The sequence below is a fragment of the Choloepus didactylus genome, chromosome 14, assembly GCF_015220235.1.
Source record: "Choloepus didactylus isolate mChoDid1 chromosome 14, mChoDid1.pri, whole genome shotgun sequence".
In the NCBI taxonomy this organism is placed as follows: Eukaryota; Metazoa; Chordata; class Mammalia; order Pilosa; family Megalonychidae; genus Choloepus; species Choloepus didactylus.
In genome coordinates, this window is record NC_051320.1 from 55,547,762 (window position 1) to 55,565,397 (window position 17,636).

Below are 17,636 nucleotides of genomic sequence, written 5' to 3' on the forward strand. Positions count from 1 at the left end.
GGTAAGCAGGAAGGCTAGTTAGGAGATTCTTGTAATTATTCAGTCTAGAAATGCTGGTGGCTTAGAGTATAGTGGTATCCATGGAAGTGGTAAGAATGTCAGATTCTGGATATATTTTCAAGGTAAAGTCGATGGGATTTCTTGACGCGTTGGATGAGGGTTGAGGCATTGGGCTGACTGAAAAATTTTTGGTCTAAGCAACTGGAAGGATGTGGTTGCCATTAACTGAAATGGGAAAGACTATATATAGGTTTAGGGGTAAGATTCAGAATTTGGATATAGACATGATCAGTTTAAGTGTCTTTTAGACATCCAAGCGAGTCTGTGGGCCAGCAGTTTAGATATGTAAGTCTGGAGATCAGGGGAGAGGTCTGGGCCAAATAGGTAAATTTGGAAATCATCAGCATATAAGCTATGAGACTAGATGAGATTCCCCCAAGGGAGTGAGTAGAGATAGGGAAGAGAAGAGGACCAAGAGCTGAGCCTTGTACACCTTAACTTTTAAGAGGTCTGGGAGAAGAGGAGGGATTAGCATTGGTGACTATGGATGAGGAACCAGAACAGTGGAAGGACTGGGAATGTGGTGTCCTGGAAAACATGTAGAGAAAGTGTCTCCAGGAGGAGGGAATCACCAACAATGTCAAATGCCACTGACGGATTGAGTAAGGGGAAAACTGAAAACCCATCATTTGATTTAGCCACATGGAAGTCAAAGGTGACCTTGACAAGAGTTGTTTGGGTAGACTGTTGGGGGAACAGGGTGCAAAAGCCTGTTTGCAGCAAGTTTGGGAATGAAAGGAGAGAAATATGAGACAATGTCTGTAGAAAATGCTTTGCAGTTTTTATGTTGAGGGGATCAGAAAGATGAGTGGTAGCTAGAGGATGAAGTAGAGTTACAAGAGAGACTTTTTTTAAGATAGGAAAAATAAAATCATGTTTATAAGCTGCTAGTAATGATCCAGGAAAGAAGAAGAAAATGATGTAGGAGAGGGTGAAATGCTGGAGTAATGCCCTTGAGGAGATGAGAGCAAGAGCGATTTAGTGCACCATAGAGGGATTCCCCTGAGACAGGAGCCAGGCAGTTCAGCTGTAGAAGAGATAGGAAAAACAGAGCGCTTGGGTTTAGAAGCTGGTAGATGGGCAGTTGCCGTGGGAGTTCATGGTAAGTCTTCTATTGCTCCACTTTTTCAATTTAAGGAGTCTTGGCTATTTTATTTATGTCTTTCTGCCTTGTGATCATCAGTATGGAGAATTAGTACACAAAGACTAGAGGGATTTTGGAGTAAAAATCTGGTATCGATAAGGGAAACACATACAGAAACATGACAAGAACTTGTAATAGTCCCATTGGGAACATTTCCCAATCCTGTTGGAGTGTGACTGGCTCTGTCCAAACATGATGTACTGAAAGTTAAGTTCTTTTTTGTTTCTTATGAAAATCTCGTGTCCCATCAGGAGGTGTTTAATAAGGCACTGTCATTATTTTTTAAAAAAGGAAAGAAAAGCAGAGGAGAGAATAATATTCTTTTCCTTTTCTCCTCTAGAACTCTGGAGAAGATTGTTACATTTAAAATGTCCATCACTCAGTTGAGCTTGGCAGTGTTTGATGACCTCACCCACCACAGAGCATCGTCTGAGCTTCTGAGACTCACCCTAGACAATGTTTTTCTCCAGATGGCCCCAAGGGCTGGCCACCTCCCTGGGGAAGAGATCCCAGCAGCACTCTTCCAGCTTTACTGCGTGGAGGTCTACTGCGGGGACCTGCAGCTGGACAACCAGCTTTATAGCAAGTCCAATTTCCATTTTGCTGTCTTGGTCTGCCAGGGAGAAAAAGCAGAACCTACTCAGTGTTCCAAAGTGCACAGTCTCCTTGTATCCAACAAAGATTTGGAAAAATACAAGGAAAATTGTTTTATCAAACTATGCATCACCCTAACTGAGAGCAAGAGCTTCGTATTTGATATTAATGAGTTCAGTTTTGAATTGAAGCCTGCCAGGTTGTATGTGGAAGACACATTTGTATACTACATCAAAACATTGTTTGATACCTACCTTCCTAAGAGCAAGCTGGCTTGTCACTCCATGATGCTCTCCAGTGGTCAACAGGTGTTGCCCTTGCAGGTCATACAGCACGCCAGGGCCCTGGTGAATCCTGTGAAGTTACGGAAACTCGTGATACAGCCAGTGAGTCTCCTCATCAGTATCCATGCTTCCCTCAAGCTGTACATAGCGTCCGACCACACTCCTCTCTCCTTCTCAGTGTTTGAGAGAGGACCCATCTTTACCACTGCCCGGCAGCTCATCCATGCCCTGGCCATGCACTATGCCGCTGGGGCACTTTTCAGAGCAGGTGAGGATGCCAAACTGAGAGTCTGTGGCCTGACCCTAACTGGGATGAGCTGGAGCCTGGGCAAAGATGAAATGCTTTGGGTTGTGCGTTACCTCCTTCAAGACACGAGGGAGCAGTATGGGGAGAAGTAAAGGACATGGACTTTGCGGTTCTGTCTAAAGAACTGGATGTAAATCTAGACTCTCCCACTGCTAGCTGGAAGGCTTTGGGCAAGTTTTATAGCAAGTTTTATAGACCTCTCTGAGTCTCAGTTTCCTCCTTTATAAAATGGACTTTGGGATTTCAAGAGAATTAGATGAAAGTTTGTAAAGTACCCTGCATTTTGATTGGCACTTAGTAAGCACTCAAGCAATAGAAGCTGTTACATTAGTTCTATAACTTAGAATTTTACTTCAATTTAGCAAACACTTTTTTTTACCACCTTCCAAGTCCAAGCCCTATATCAGCACACTGGTACAGCCAGGGAGTCTAGTCCAGCCTTTAGCACTTGGGCCTAAAAGAAATCACGTTTTCTAGGGTTGTCAGTTTTCCTCATTACCAGTCCATGAGTAACTGTAGGTAAAAAATGTGAAGGATTTTGTGAGCTAGTAAGATGCAGTGGAGAGCCCTCTACTTGTCCAGTGCTGCACCGCCTATCTAGACAGATTTGCAGAGAGAAGACTTCTGTCTCAACCTCTCCACAGACCTGAGCCCAAAAAGAAAGACTAGCCCTAGCTCCTCTCACCCGCTGGTGCCAGGCAAATGGTCTCCTGCAGGCCAAGGGCCAGAGCTCCTCCAGGACGCCACAGTGGAAAGCAAGGTTTCTCTTTTCAGTCTGTCCAGAAAGGTCTGCAGGAACATGAGTACAAAGGGGAGTTTGGGGAGCATTGTGAGCTAAAAGTTGAGCATCGGGGTCCGTGTGGTCTCAGAATACTTTACAGTAATCAGCATCAAAGCACACATTCCTGACCCAAGTTCACTCTAAAGCCCTTTTAGTTTGATAATCTGGCTCCTCATGTTCCCAAGAATTCAAGCATGGGAACCATCCAAAGTTGGCCTTGTCAGCCCTTTCTAGTAGAGAATGTGGAAATCTTACTTTCAGAAAGCAACAAAGGAGAGAACTTTTGTGCTAACCTCTTTGTAACATCGTACTTGGTGGAGACATTCCCATATAAGATTAATGTTGTGGCAGTAAGTGGCCCATGTTATTGCCATATTGTTGGGATTCCATTTTCTCCATAATGAAAATTCATAGAGCTAATAGGGCTGTCCAGAGCTGTTAAACTGGGAATGACAAGATCGGGGAAGGGCTCTGTCAGACCTGTTGTTTTGATAGCTTGCAAAACAATAAAGAAAACATTTCCCTTTTGCTAAGAAATCATTTAAAAATAAGCAGTTAACATTTCAAATTTAATAGACAGATACATTTATAAGCAATTCCAGAAACTTATCCTTTCAGGAAATTTTTGCTTTTAACAGGAGGAGCAGGAATGTGGATTGCTGAGCTCTGATCTGAGTCCTCGGAAGGAATAATCCTCCCATCAGGCCAGCAAATAAATGCCAAGGTGTGGGGAGCACCATCCATGCAATGAGCTGGCAAAGGCTCCCCAGCTTGTGGTACCACATAACCGTGTCTCTGCAGCCTGTGTGCTAAAAATGAGCTCTCTGTGTTTTGTTTTTTTGTTTTTAATGAGCTTTCACAAGAACATTCTGTTTGGATTTTTTGTAATCCACCTAAAAATCCTCCAAACTGCTGTCCCAACCCCATTATAAACTGAGACAAGAAATTCTAACATAGAGGGCCAAATTTTTAGAGCCGTTGGAAACTCTGTCACTAAAACTCTCTGACAATTCGAAGAATATCTGGAGGAAATCAGTGATTTGAAGGCATGGGAATTGGAGAGATGGCAGGAGGTGACCACTGGCCCCTGGTAGAAAAGTCTTAAGGAAAAAGCGTGAGCAGGTTGATGAAGGGGAAGTGCCAGCTTGGGATTGAACTATTTGCTATCTCATCTCATGTGGGTCAGAATTTCCCCACTGAACTTGATTAGAAGGTTCCTGGCTCTGATGGTCAAAAATACCCTGACCTCATTTCCAGGGAGGTTTGCAGAGTCACCTTCTTGAAGAGGTTTTAGTGATTAGAAATGAATGACTAACCCTATTTGAAGGAAGGAATGTGGGCTTGATAATTTCCTGAGGTCCTTCTCTGCCCCCACATCTCAATTTGAGGGGAAGCCAGACTCCCTTTTTCAACCAAATTCCCAAATGAGAAAGCAAAAAGTATATGCCCTTTTGGGGGAAAATAATTAAAGAATGAATGCCCTTGGATACTTTCTGCCCTTTTTTGGTTGGCTCAGATGCTACAGAGAAAAGGCGCCGGTTCTCACACAGCCCTTCTGTCAGGCAGTGGCTTCAGGCATAAGTGGCCATAAGTGGCCGTAAATGTAGGCGATCCCAACCCTACCTTTCATGTGGCCCTTAAGATCTGGGCAGGGCCCCCCAGCAGCTGGGTGAGAGAAGGTGGCCAGGCTGGACGACTTTTACCCACTCTTTCCCCACTGCATGACCAGAATGGGCCCAGTATAGCGCAGCTTTCGCTGGGGAGCAGCTACTCTCTTTTCTTGATCTATATTTGGAATCTTGGGCAAAAAGGAGAATTAAGATGTTTCCCAACCAAGTTTCTGCCTCCAGGTAGGACCTTACAACATACCATTCTAGCTAAAGAGAATCTGCTCTGTTTCTTCACCTCCAAAGAGGCAGCTCCAAGGAAGACTATGACACAGCCTCCCACAGATGTCCTGCCTGGTCTTTGCAGCCTGGGGTCACAGAAAGAAGGGGGAGGCTGTGGAATCTAGTTCACCTGGGTTGGAAACCCAGCTGACCCCTCTAGCCAGCAGTTGGCTTAATTTCTGAGCCTCAGTTTCTCCCTCTTCCTGCCTGCCTGTGAGACCATAAAGATAGGGTAACACCTTGTCAGATTTACCTGTATTCTGTCCCTGGCACTATCGGTCACCCAACACAGGGGCTCACTAGTTATTGGCTAACGTGTGTTTAAGACACATAATACTTCTCTTGCATAGTCATTGTGAGAATTAAATGAGTTGAATGCTTGGCACCCATAGGGCTTCCCCATTTATAATCTTCATCTTCTGGACATTATTCCTTTCTTTGAACTAATCTCTAATGTTATCCGCCTAATGTTGCAGAGAAGTGAGGCAACTGCAAAATGTAAAACTGTCCCTTTCTACCTGGGCTAGGCCTAAGAACCCTTCAGGATCCTGGCTTGGCTCTTCCACTCACACCTTCCAAATCCTCTTGGAGGTGACTCATCTGAGGATCTCTGTCACGACTGTCCCTCAAGAACCTGCCAGTGAGGGAGGGATCACCCCCACATGGGTCCTGTACCCATGGCCTCCCTGGTAGTGGGCTCTCAGCCCAGGGCAAGTTGGAGCTGCCTTTCTGTAATCCTCCTCTCATTGGCCCTTGGCCTTTGGCTCTTGCCTGCACCTCCAGTCCTCTGACCAAGAGCCCCAAATCCCCACCCTGGGGAAGAAGGGGAAAGGGAGCCTCTACCGGGCTCCACACCACAGCCACGTTCCCACGAGGCCACAGGCACAGCAGTCAGGCCACCAGGCAGGCCAGCTCCTGGCAAGCCCAAGCTTAAATAGGAAATCAGATCCAAAGTTGCCCTCCTGGGACATTTTGCAGGGAACACTCCCCTCTCGCTCACCTAATCAGTATGTCCATGTCACCGATGTTTACGCAACTGAAGCTCGGGTTGAAGGGGAGACATTTGTCTGGCTCTAGCTCTGCTCCAAAGGGAAGCAGTCAGCTTGGTAGGATTGGGAAAGATTAAAAATAACTCGTCTGTCTTTGTCAGAAGTTTGCATCCGCTTTGCAACACCCCATTTAGCATCTGGCCTCCTCCCTCTGGGCATCTCCTCCTCGTCCTGGTGCTCCCAGTGCCTCCGCCGCTCCCTTGTAGGCTGTCGGGCTAACTCCTTCACAGCAGGCAAAAACTGCCGACCAAGAGGCTGCCCTACCTCGGGCTGCTGGGGGCATGTATCCTCCCTGCTTGTGGACCTCTTTTAGCAGGAATACGGGAGGCTCAGGCAAGGAAGTCATATTAAAACTATTTGTGAGGCTGCCAAAAGGATCACTTTGATTTATAAAGTATGAACATTTGCCATTTATGAATTCACAGTGAATGAGTTATTTCCCATATTTTGCTCCAAAGAAGCTTATTACATTGTCAATTCAGGGAAATTGGGTCACTTTTACACAAATGTTGAGAGTGCTGTGTTGAAGATTTCAGTAACCCGTTCCCTTTGGTCCATTACAGGATGGGTGGTTGGGTCTCTGGAAATCCTTGGCAGCCCGGCAAGCTTGGTGAGAAGCATAGGCAACGGCATCGCCGACTTCTTCAGGCTTCCGTACGAGGGGCTGACCCGAGGCCCCGGAGCCTTTGTGAGTGGCGTTTCCAGAGGGACAACATCATTTGTAAAGCACATTTCCAAAGGTACCTCTTTTGGTTCCTTGTAGTAATGCCTTATTTTCATCCCTTTCCTGTTATTTTTTAAAGAACGTGTTAGTTTTAAATGCATTCAGATTGCCTCTAGCTTTGGCATGTTAGCTTGCAGTGAAATGTTGGATTTGTAACCAAGCTCATTTCTAATGGCTTATGTTTTAAACAGATCACTGCTTGCCTGTAGTGTGTGAAAATGTTTCAGAAACTTCAGAATTTTAGACTTCCCACTGGGAAAACAAGGATTGGCTCAACTGTTATTCCATGTGATAAATACAGAAATATTAAAGGTGTTCATGACTTCTGCTAAGCATCAGAAATCCTACACTGTATTGCCTCATCTTTTTTTTTTAATGTAGATACAGTTGTCATAACTTTTGGAAGTATATGGATACATTTTGACATGAAAGCAGATTTGCAGGTAGAACAGCCAACTCTTCTCCAGCGCACTACGTAAACAGCGCCATCTTGTGGCTCAGGTCGACCACCGGGCTCAGAGGCCAGGCCGCTCTGCTGCAGCCAGAGACCCAGGCTTCCCCCAAGGAGGAGAATGCCATGGCCGTGTGTTTGCCTGATGATATTTCGGTCAGGTCGGCAGTGACTTGTGAACTAACCAGGGCCTTCTGAGTTACTTTTCTTCCTAGCAGGAGGCAGGGAAAACAGGCCGATGGGCTTCCCCCCACCCACCCACCAGAGGCCTTTGCTGTGGACAGTGTAGCAATTCCACTCCGAGTGGACGGCTCCAAGAGGCCTCAAGAGAAGACTCAAGCTTGGAATATGAGAATCCATGATCCATAAAGGGGGGGCTGTGGGTGGGGGGTTGTCAAGAGAACAGCAAGAGCAATAAAAACAAATTCCACGGACAGTGCAGAGGACTGCTCCCCTCAGCCCCCCATCACCCAGGGAGGCCCGGGGGCTGAGCGTGGGAGTGAGCCCCAGGGCGGGGTTCTCAGCACGTTTGACACTTGAATCCCTTTGGTTCCGTTGTTTTTATTTTAAAACAGGACAACAAACACCTGCTAATTTTAACAGAACTCTGCAGGAACTTTAGCATACTGACTCACTGAATGTTTTTTGCACTTGTTCTCTCCTCTTAGAAAGCTCTGTTTGGTTTGTGGGTATGGGGTGTGTGTGTGTGTGTGTCTGTGTGTGTGTGTGTGTGGTGGGGGTGTGTTGTTTTTCTTCTGTTTAAATACTGGTCAAGATGCAGTTGTGAAAATGACATCTTCCATTTCTTCTTGAAATTAGATGTCCAGTAACAGATGAGTTAGTTCCTTAGCTTCAAGATGTGTCCATGGATGACTTTTAGTTTTGTTCATTAAGATGTATGCAGACTTGCCAGACAGAATTATGACTTTTCTGAACAACATGCTGAAATAGCTATTCTTAGGAAAACTAGACAGAATCCTGGCTTCCAAGTGATTTACTCCCTGTACTGTCCTCACCTTCTTCAGTTAACACCCTGAATATCAAAATTGCATGTGTTTTCTCTGTGGTGCAATAATTAGTTCCTCAGAATGCCAAATATACTACTGTTTACTGTCTTTCTTTATTATGACTGAAGTAATGAGGAGGGAAAAGTTTTATTCCTAAGATGGGATCTATCATTATAGATTGAATTATAATCTATCAAAAATTCAGCAACAGAAGCCTAACCTTTAAGATCAGAGCAGACAAGTTTTAACCTTCAACAAGGACTGTTGTGACCAAGCCTTGACGACTAAGTGATAGTGCATGATAGTTTCCTGTGAGACTCTAGGCATTTTCCTGGTAACAGAGTTTCTTATACTACCACTTTTGAAGAGCGCCCTTTCCTTCACAGGCCAGTGTCCACCACCACCTCATGGCCTTATGGCTGCTTCCAGCTGTCCAAGAGGAAGTCGCCATTGCCCACCATCTGGATATGTCCAGGAAGGACACCGTGCTCCTGGTTGCCTGTTCCCCCCACCTCCCACCTCCCCCCCTGCAGCCCTCTAGGGACCACCCCTCTTGTGTGTGCTGTGTGACAAGGAGGCCAACCTACATGTTTTTTTGCCCTCAGGTACCCTCACGTCAATCACCAACCTGGCCACGAGCCTGGCCCGGAACATGGATCGGCTCTCGCTGGACGAGGAGCACTACAACCGGCAGGAAGAGTGGCGGCGGCAGCTCCCGGAGAGCCTGGGCGAAGGGCTCCGCCAGGGCCTGTCCCGGCTGGGCATCAGCCTGCTAGGTAAGGGGCTGCCAGGACTCGTGGGCCCCTGTCGGTCTGCTCTCTGCCTCTAGGATGCAGCATCTCTCAGGACGTGTCTTCGGGTTCTCCCTGGGGATCCTTTCTGCTCACAAAGCTGAGATTCAGAGAGAATAAGACACTTGCTCTGGTTCCTACAGCCAATGAGGCTCTGGAAACAGGGCTCTGGAAACAGGGCCCCATTTCCCAGAGCCGTTCTGACGCTCTCCAAGGGGCCGTCCCAGGAGCTGCACGGTCAGAGGCTCACTGGCCTAAACTCATATGTGTGGCCTTCCTTTGCCTCTAGTGTGAAATGTGTCTTGGACCTGTCTCCAAAGGAAAGAATAATTCCCTAAGAGGCCCCCCAGCATAGTGGTGTCTGCACAAGGGCTGCAGCATGTGGCTGTTTGCTTTTTAAAGTAATAGACAAACCTTGTGACGCACTTGCTCCTTGGCTGCTTCTTCACTGCCATACATATTGCAGATGCTTGCTCTTGTTGGAGAAGCACTAGAGCAATGTGCAAATGTCATATAAACTTCAGTAAGGAGCCTTCTTTTTCCTTTTATTTTTTAAAGAGTGCCAGATCAGCATGACTTACAGGAATTTATTGTTTGTCAAGCAGCCAGATAGTATATTTAGAGGTGAAGATTGCTATGGCTATTTTGAAATATTACAAATCTTTGAAAATGTTGCTTTGGAAAAAATCTATAAAAAGGAAGTTTCAGAGTTGAAATTTTGCAGAGCAGGATTTTCAAGGATATTTCTAGTTTATTTGTTTGCAAAGCAATTTAAACTGTATTGCTTGGCAACAAGCCTTCCGTGCATCTGAAGGAGGAGTATGCATCTCGCAGAGATCAAAGTGACCAAAAGCAGCGGAGAGCAAAGGTTAGAAGAGATGAGCTTGAAAGGATTTGTCCGGTCTCCAATCTTCAGTTCTATATACAACTCACTCCTCAACTTGCAACCGCAGCCCAGCTGAGGTTCTGGGAGGAAGTAGTAAAATGTTACAACTTCAGGTTAAGTTACTGGAAATCATTTAAGTAATAACATTCAGTGGTGTGGGCCACTGTCATTTGGTAATGCCTAGAAATTGTGATGCTTATGATCCGGGCTGAAAATGCTGGGTAAAAGAGCACTCGCCTCTGGCTCAGTAACCCTAAAGGCAACGGTGACCACCCTGGGGAAGACAGCGATTGGTGGGTGGATCACATCCCTCAGGAGCCAGCAGCCTCCAGGTTTGGGTGGCCAAGACCTTTCTTAGTGACCTTGGGCAAGTTCTTATTTTCTCTGAACCTGGGTTTCTCATTTATAAAATGGGGCTGGCAGTACTGTTATTAGAAATGATGGCCAATCTTATGTCAGGCAGAAAGTCAGTGTTTGGGAAGCAGCAGCCATACGAGGGGAGCAAGGCAACTGTGAGAGGTGCCTGGTTTCCAAGCGCATCCCAGCAAAAAGAGACAATTGAGCAATGGCAGGAGCATTTTTGCTTTAGTTTTGGTTCAATGGATTAAGATGCTGTGACCAGAGGAAGTGACAATGAGTTTATCTTGGGGGCCTCAAGGTCACTGTTTTGGGACTGTGGAACCTTACAGGCTCGATCACCCTCTGCTCTGGACATGAGAGCTCCCTTCCATCCATCCAGGCTCTTGGAGCTTACAGGTGATCAGAAAGAGGAGGCGTGGGCAGGTGGGCACATGTCTGTCTACGCCCTGACTCCCTCTGGCCCTTGGTTCTAGTCTCTTTCCACCCAGAGCAGTCCACATCCACTACCTAGTTTCTACTGTATACAGTTGTGCCTGCTGTTGGAAATCAGTTAGGTGAGGAACCAAGTGTCTCCTTTACCATGCCATCCCTGCGGGTATTGCTCCTATTGACCGTAGAAAGCCATAAAGCTTTGCTGTTTGCTATCATCATTGTGTTGTGTATGCCCTCACCCATGCAAGGGAATCATTTAGTCTGTCCATAGAAAATGAAGTGGGCTCTTGGAGTCTTTCTGCCTCTCTGGTAATTTACAAAAATCTTTTGAGTTCTGGGGGTGAAGTCAATCCCTTTTCTGTGTATACTAATTGGACCTGCAAACCACTGGGCCTGACCCTAGACCCACAGGAACTTCATTACTAGTCCAGTACCCACCCTGGCAGCTTCTCCATTTCTGGACTCCTCAGAGTTTTTCATTCACAGCAGGCATCTCAAGTATGGCCCAAATCAGCTTTCTTTCTCTACGAGTTCAAGTACCTGTCTGTATCTCACATCATCTTTGGGTTATCTCAAGGAAGAAGAGAGGGAGGGTAGGACCAAACCAAGTACCGTCTCCCTGAAAGTTATAGATTTGTCACCATTCAATCCGTCCCCAGAAATGGTGTTTAAAATTGTCATGTGCAATTAAGTACCTAATTGAAGTTAAGAGCTCTTATCGTGCAATAGTTCGAAACCCATGTAGAGAAATGGAAATTCTAGTTGCTCAGTTTTTTCCTTTATAAGATAGAAACATTAAGGACCCAGCAAATAAAACTGTGTTTAAGAGTGGTTCACAGTTGGCAAAGCACTTTCACATCTGTCACCTATTTGTTTTTCACCCTTGAGGCATGGAAGAGGTTAAGCCACTTGCCCAGGTCCAACCTCCAACACATGACAAGTGATAACTAGCTCTGGGCCCTTCTGCATGTCACCCATCCCTGGAGGACTCCAGGCCTGGGAAGTCAGGGTGTGGGGAAACCAAATAATTAAAGTTTCAGTGTAGGAAGAACGTATTTCCCCCAAAGTTTATGGGTCTGGTGTGCCTTCCTATCTTTGCTTCTCCCTCATTGGAACACTGTAGTGTTCTGAGGCACTTGAAAATCAAAGGATTTAGCTGCCATGCCCAGCCACATCACCGCAGGTCAGGGAGGGCAGGTATCGGCTGGCAGAAAGATGCTGCTGAGAGGTGCTGAGGCTTTTGGATGAGCTGCACCACAGTTTTCCCAAAGCAATCACTTTTGGAAAAACTCCATTTAGCCTGCACAACTGGCACCAGCCTTGCCCACGTTTACCAAATCTGTTCCCCAAACACCCACACTTTCTACTGCACCCTGGAGCCTGAGCTAAGAGAGGAAGTAGAGCTCCATGTCACGGTTATACCCCACTTTCCCTCCCAGACATGGCTTCTCTCTCAAGAATACCAAGGCTGGATGCCAGAAATTGCCTTGTGACCCATTCCTCTTGGGGTCTGCTGTCTGATTTATGAAGTATCACTAGGTTTCCCTGAAGTCACAACTCTCTGTATCTTCCCAGCTTCGCTTAGGTATTCCAGTTGGAGTTCCAACAAAACAGTCTTCTCCACCAGGCAATTCAAGTAGTTTCCCTCAGTTTCCCCACCAGTGTCCTAGACTGTAGAGTTGTGCCTCCCAAGAGACGGCACTTAAGAGTAGTAGTTCCTCTGCTACCATTATCTGCCATTAGCAGACTTATTTGTGGTGATTGGGGAATTAGGGAATAACTGAGACCATGTGCTTCTTCTTCAGTTTGCTAACCATTTCAGGTCAAAACAGCCTTACGCTGGAATGCCTAATATCCTGGGTCTCCTTTGTCTCTGGAGTGGTGAGCTGTAGCATGGGGTCCCAGCTTTGGCCTGTGCCTCTGCTATTGTGACAAAAATGTGCCCAAAGTAAAATTACAGCCTTCTCTGCAAAGGTTGACAAAGTGCGGTTTGTGTGGCACCAACACAGACACAGTTCAGGAGCTTTCATAGATCAGAGGGCAGAAAATTGTTTATTGTCTGAGACTGAGGAGTAAGTCATAGAAGAGGTAAAGGAGGGTCCTTTCCTTTCCTTGCTTCACAAAGAAATGAGGCCCTCCTCCTACGATTTAAGGGTACAAAAGGAAGTGCCTCCCTAAATTCTGCTTTTCTCAGCCCACAGAATCCATCAAAAGCTCACCTCCGAGACTCACTCCTCCTTCCCCACCCCATTTCATCACATCACAGCCATCTCCACCTGGCTGCCCACCCGTGAGCCTGGTGCCAACAGACAAGTTTTGGGATCAATTTCCACCACTTAAAAGCTTAAAGCAAAGTTTGAGTCTATGACAGTACATAGTTTACCAGCTGTAAGATTTAGCTGGGTTATACTTCATACGAGAACCTTCTAAAGGCCTAAGAGAAACTGCCTCTCATAGCAGGGTTGAAGAGACCATGAAATCGCCGCTGGTCTCTGGTGTCCTCCCTGCTCTCCAGGTCATTAGCACAAAGGGGGAGACGCCCAGCACCTGGTGACCAGGGGGGCGCTGGTGTGTGTGACATGAAGGGACTGCCTGCCCCCTGGAGGGCCTGGTGTGAGCCCAGTGCATGTGATCTGGCAGCTCCTTCTCAAAGTCTTAGAATCTAACACCTTGTCATGGGTTCAGGCTTTCCCCTTTCCTGGCGGCCCAAACAGTTTATCAAAGCCACAGTAACTGGAGCCTTCACTGTGGCCAGTGGCTGAGAAAGCAGAAGATCAAAGGGGAGTTTCACTGTGGATACCTGTTTGTATTTAAGCATTTAGAAGTCAGAGCCCTTTGCAGATAATCATGGCTGGACAAGGCTCCGAGTTCCCTGTTCAGGCTAGGCCTGGTATATTAAAGGGAAACGGGAGACTCTAAATGAAGTAACCACCCCTCCCAACTCAATTTTAATAGTCTTAATGGAAAGCTGCACTTGAGAAAAGACCTTTCTACTAGAAATACAGGCAATAATTTAATTTATTGGTGAATTTGTGATTACTTACCCCATCTGTTTTCTTACTATTAAGCCTGGGGACCCTTTAAAGAAATTAGATAATGAAATCACAAATGCTGTATTCTTTGACTTGATGCATTTGCTTTGAACTATCTGCTATGAAATGATTTGAAGACCCCAGGGTTACCGCCTGTCCCTTGCAGTGATGATGGGCCGCTGCCCTCCAGTGTCACTGGTTTCATTGATACTCCCCAGCCCCCTGACTCCTGATCTTATACATAGAGAGCAGAGCATCAGATTTCTCGGACTCTGAAAAAGTGAGGCAAGCTCCCCAGCCCTATTGCCAGAACTGGGTGTCAGCCTCCCGAGATAGTGACTCTTCAGCCTGATAGCCAGGGTGGCCCGGGCCAGCTGTGAGCTTTGGTCTGCACTGGGTAACAGACCTGTAGCCTGAGGTCATGATTAATCTGTCAATATGTCAATGTAAATGACTCCGTCAAAACCTGGAGGAATGGAATCTGTATGGAAAAACATTCCCTTTACAATTGACCTGAAGGAGCTGGCCTTTTGTTTTACTGGGATTTTGTTCAATGGAATATTACTTGAAACTAGCAAGTCATTAACTGAGACTTGGAAATCTCTGCTTTCCCAAGAGACTTTGAATTACTCACATTTGGAGTAATGGGATTTGACATATACTAAAATTTCTACCAGAAGGATTGTGCATTTCATTAATCCTAGCAGGTTTGAGTTTAAAACAGAATTCTGTCAAGAAATGTAATAAAAATTTTATCTTTTATTGAGTTAGGGAAACTTCTTCATCATGAAAAAAATCAGACTGGTGAGGCCTTTTACTAGATCTCATCATTGGCCCCTCAGAGTAGAGGAACAAGGAGGGACCTGTCCACAAGAGGCTGAGGGATTCCTGTCATTTATAAAGCTTAGTATAATGGTTACCCAGTGGTGAAACACTTATGGCACAAGGGAGTAACCATGGAGCTTTGTAGGTATTTTGAAGTCTTCAGTTGAAGTGAGAGAAGGTTTTTGAAGATTGACAAAGGGAAGGAACTCCTTCTCTACGGAGTTTCATAAACAGAAAAAGTGAATAGCTGGGTGGTTAAGAAAGCAGGCTCTGATTAAGCTCCCTAGGTCTAAATTCTGGCTCTTCTGCTTAACAGCTGTGTGACCTTGGGAGAAACTCCTTAACTTCTCTGTGCTTCAGAGTCCTTATCTAGAAAATGAGGATTAAAAACTATGCCTATTTCCTAGAATTTTGAGTATCAAATGATCTCATACAGGCAACGCTCTTAGACCAGTCCCTGGCTCTGAAAATATGTTAGCTGTATTAGAAATAATAATTACCATAATCAACAATTCCTCTTATTAAAAAGTAGGGACACAGAAAGGGGGTGCTCTCTTCCTGATTCCATGAAGATTGATTAGGCTGAGCAGGATCTCTTTCCTCTTAAGGAATTGTTAGCTCTCCTCCCTAAACCATGTTGCCTAACTTCTGGGGTTGACACTTCGGAAAAGTCTGACATGTTATTAAATTCTGAACTAAACTTCACAGATCCTGTGGTCTGAAAAATGTGTTTTGATGAAGATAATAGATGTCTAACTTAGCCCACAGTGTGCTTAGATAATTGGTAAGTAAATGTATAGTAAAGAACTTTATAATGAGGATAGACTTTCATTTTCAATACAAATAACATGTGTTCCAGATTGAAGGTTTTCATTTTCTGAGGATTTTAAGTCCTTACTGGGAGCTTTTGTTGTTTCAGGTGCAATTGCTGGTATAGTCGATCAGCCGATGCAGAACTTCCAGAAAACATCTGAGGCCCAGGCTTCAGCAGGACACAAGGCCAAGGGTGTTCTCTCCGGGGTGGGAAAAGGAATCATGGGGGTGTTCACAAAGCCCGTAGGAGGAGCAGCTGAGCTTGTGTCGCAGACTGGCTACGGTAAGGTGGGGGGAACCTGTTAGGCCAACTCAGACACTCCTGTTGAATTTGCATTGTTAAATCCAAGGGTTCTCTAAGATAATCTAGACCTTCATGTGGCCAAGTAGTAAAAAATAAGATAGATAAATAGTAGCTATCTTTCTCACCTCCTTTTGTTTATTTACAGTTGTATTAATAATAAAATAAAATAAATTGTAAAACCAGAAAATCAATTAGTAATTTCAGTATATATGTGGTGTAGTATCTGTTTACAGTACATTTAATAAACAGACTTGAATGGAAAGTAACCAGTTAGAGGTTGAGGGCAGTATAGAGAATGTGTTGCACTAGAGAAAAGAATTACTACTTTTTCCTGTGAGAAAACTGGAAGGAAGCATAGGTCATAAGGCAAGAAGATCCCTTTATATTACAGTGAGTGTGTGTTTGGAGTGTGTGCACGCACACGTACGCACACGTTTGGGTTTGGGATGCCTTTCTCACCTGCAGACTCCATCCTGCTGCTTGCAGCCAGGCAGTCTTCTGGCCCGTGGCAGCAGAAGCAGGCGATCTGCAGACAAACCCCTTTTCCCAAGCAGACAGCTGTGGGGAACTTGGGCTTAAGGGCCCTTGGGGTGGTGCCCAGCAACTCTCCCCTGTGTAGGCATGTGCACACTTGGGTTTGTAGGCAAGAAAGCACCTTCTCCTGTGCTTATTTTCTACATTCTTGGCAGAGCATGTTAAAGAACTTTTAATAAACATGGGGCTATAATCGTTACCTTTTTACCTAAAATTAGTTTCAACGTTTTGGTCATGAAGCAGACTGTTTAGCTAGAATCATGAACTAAAGAAGGGTTCTCCTTTTTGCCAGACCTGTGAGCACTCTGCTTGTCTGCATCTGGCCATAAAGTCTGTGGGATACGTCATCCTGCACCTCAGTAGATCTGACAAGAGGCAGCCAGATCAGGGCATAAAATAACAGTGTCTGAGAGGAAGGGAGCAGGAGAAGAATGTCCGTACTTCAGGCAGCCATCCGGAGAGGATCTTTTAGAGACCACACAGACATGAACATGTGCTCCTCTCCCCTTTTCCCCGCCCCAGCGCCTCTTCATGTCTCTCTCTCCTCCTCTGAATGACATTTTCACTCACAGGGAAACTGACAGACTTGCTGTAACTTAGAAATGGAAAAAGTTAAAATCTTGTTTATCAAATGCATACACATTAATAAGAACAGTATTCCTTTTGATATAGACTCCAGTGAGGTAAAGTAAACTTATACTTCATAAATTCTTTTGGTTTGGAAACTGCTATTGTCCCTCACCGTGTGTTTCCCAGGGCTGAGGAATTCTTCCTTATGTAAGAGCATCTCAGAACAGAGCTTCACATGGCCTTTTTGGTTTCCATCATTCTTGTAAAACTTTTATTACTGCACTGAAGGTTTTACAAACCACTAACTCTTAGTCTAATGACTGTGCCTCATTTATAAACATTTACAAGCCCTCAGAAAGCACACGTGCTGTACCATCTTTGGCTCTGGAGAGTCTCTTTTTGGGGCCTGTGTGGCTGCTGCTGGGTGCCCTCATTTGATGCTGGCACCAGGGAGAGCATGTCATAAACCAGAGACCCCGAGAGGGCTCACAAACACGTATGGATTCATGTTCAACGGCTGGATTAAGTCACTTAACATTTAAATATTCTATCTAGGCAAACTGTGTCCTTTGTGTGTCTCTATCTGTGTGATTTTTTAAAATTATTTGATCAGCTAGAGAACAGATATGGAAGTATTTTAATATTAAGCAAGGAAGTTATTTTTTACACATGAATCATAAATAGCGTGCAAGATATTGTTCAGGACTGATTACTCTCTGGAGCATTGTGCTCCCTCTAATCGCTAGTCTATGCTTGGACTGTAGCGCATTCATTTTTTAGTTTGTAGCTAACATAAGAT

General features: G+C 45.3%; 1 protein-coding gene across 7 annotated transcripts in view; it reads left to right on the forward strand.

Moving 5' to 3' along the window:
- VPS13B (vacuolar protein sorting 13 homolog B) overlaps positions 1-17,636 on the forward strand; it is a 1,017,676-nt gene that overhangs the window by 993,245 nt on the left and 6,795 nt on the right. For 6 of the 7 annotated variants that reach the window (XM_037803400.1, XM_037803396.1, XM_037803398.1 and 3 more), the window contains 4 exons: positions 1,545-2,350; positions 6,672-6,848; positions 8,896-9,066; positions 15,536-15,712. In XM_037803400.1, coding sequence (XP_037659328.1) covers positions 1,545-2,350; positions 6,672-6,848; positions 8,896-9,066; positions 15,536-15,712 — 1,331 coding nt within the window. Of the gene's footprint in view, positions 1-1,544; positions 2,351-6,671; positions 6,849-8,895; positions 9,067-15,535; positions 15,713-17,636 lie in introns of those variants that run through there. The other variant, XM_037803402.1, reaches the window with a different exon arrangement.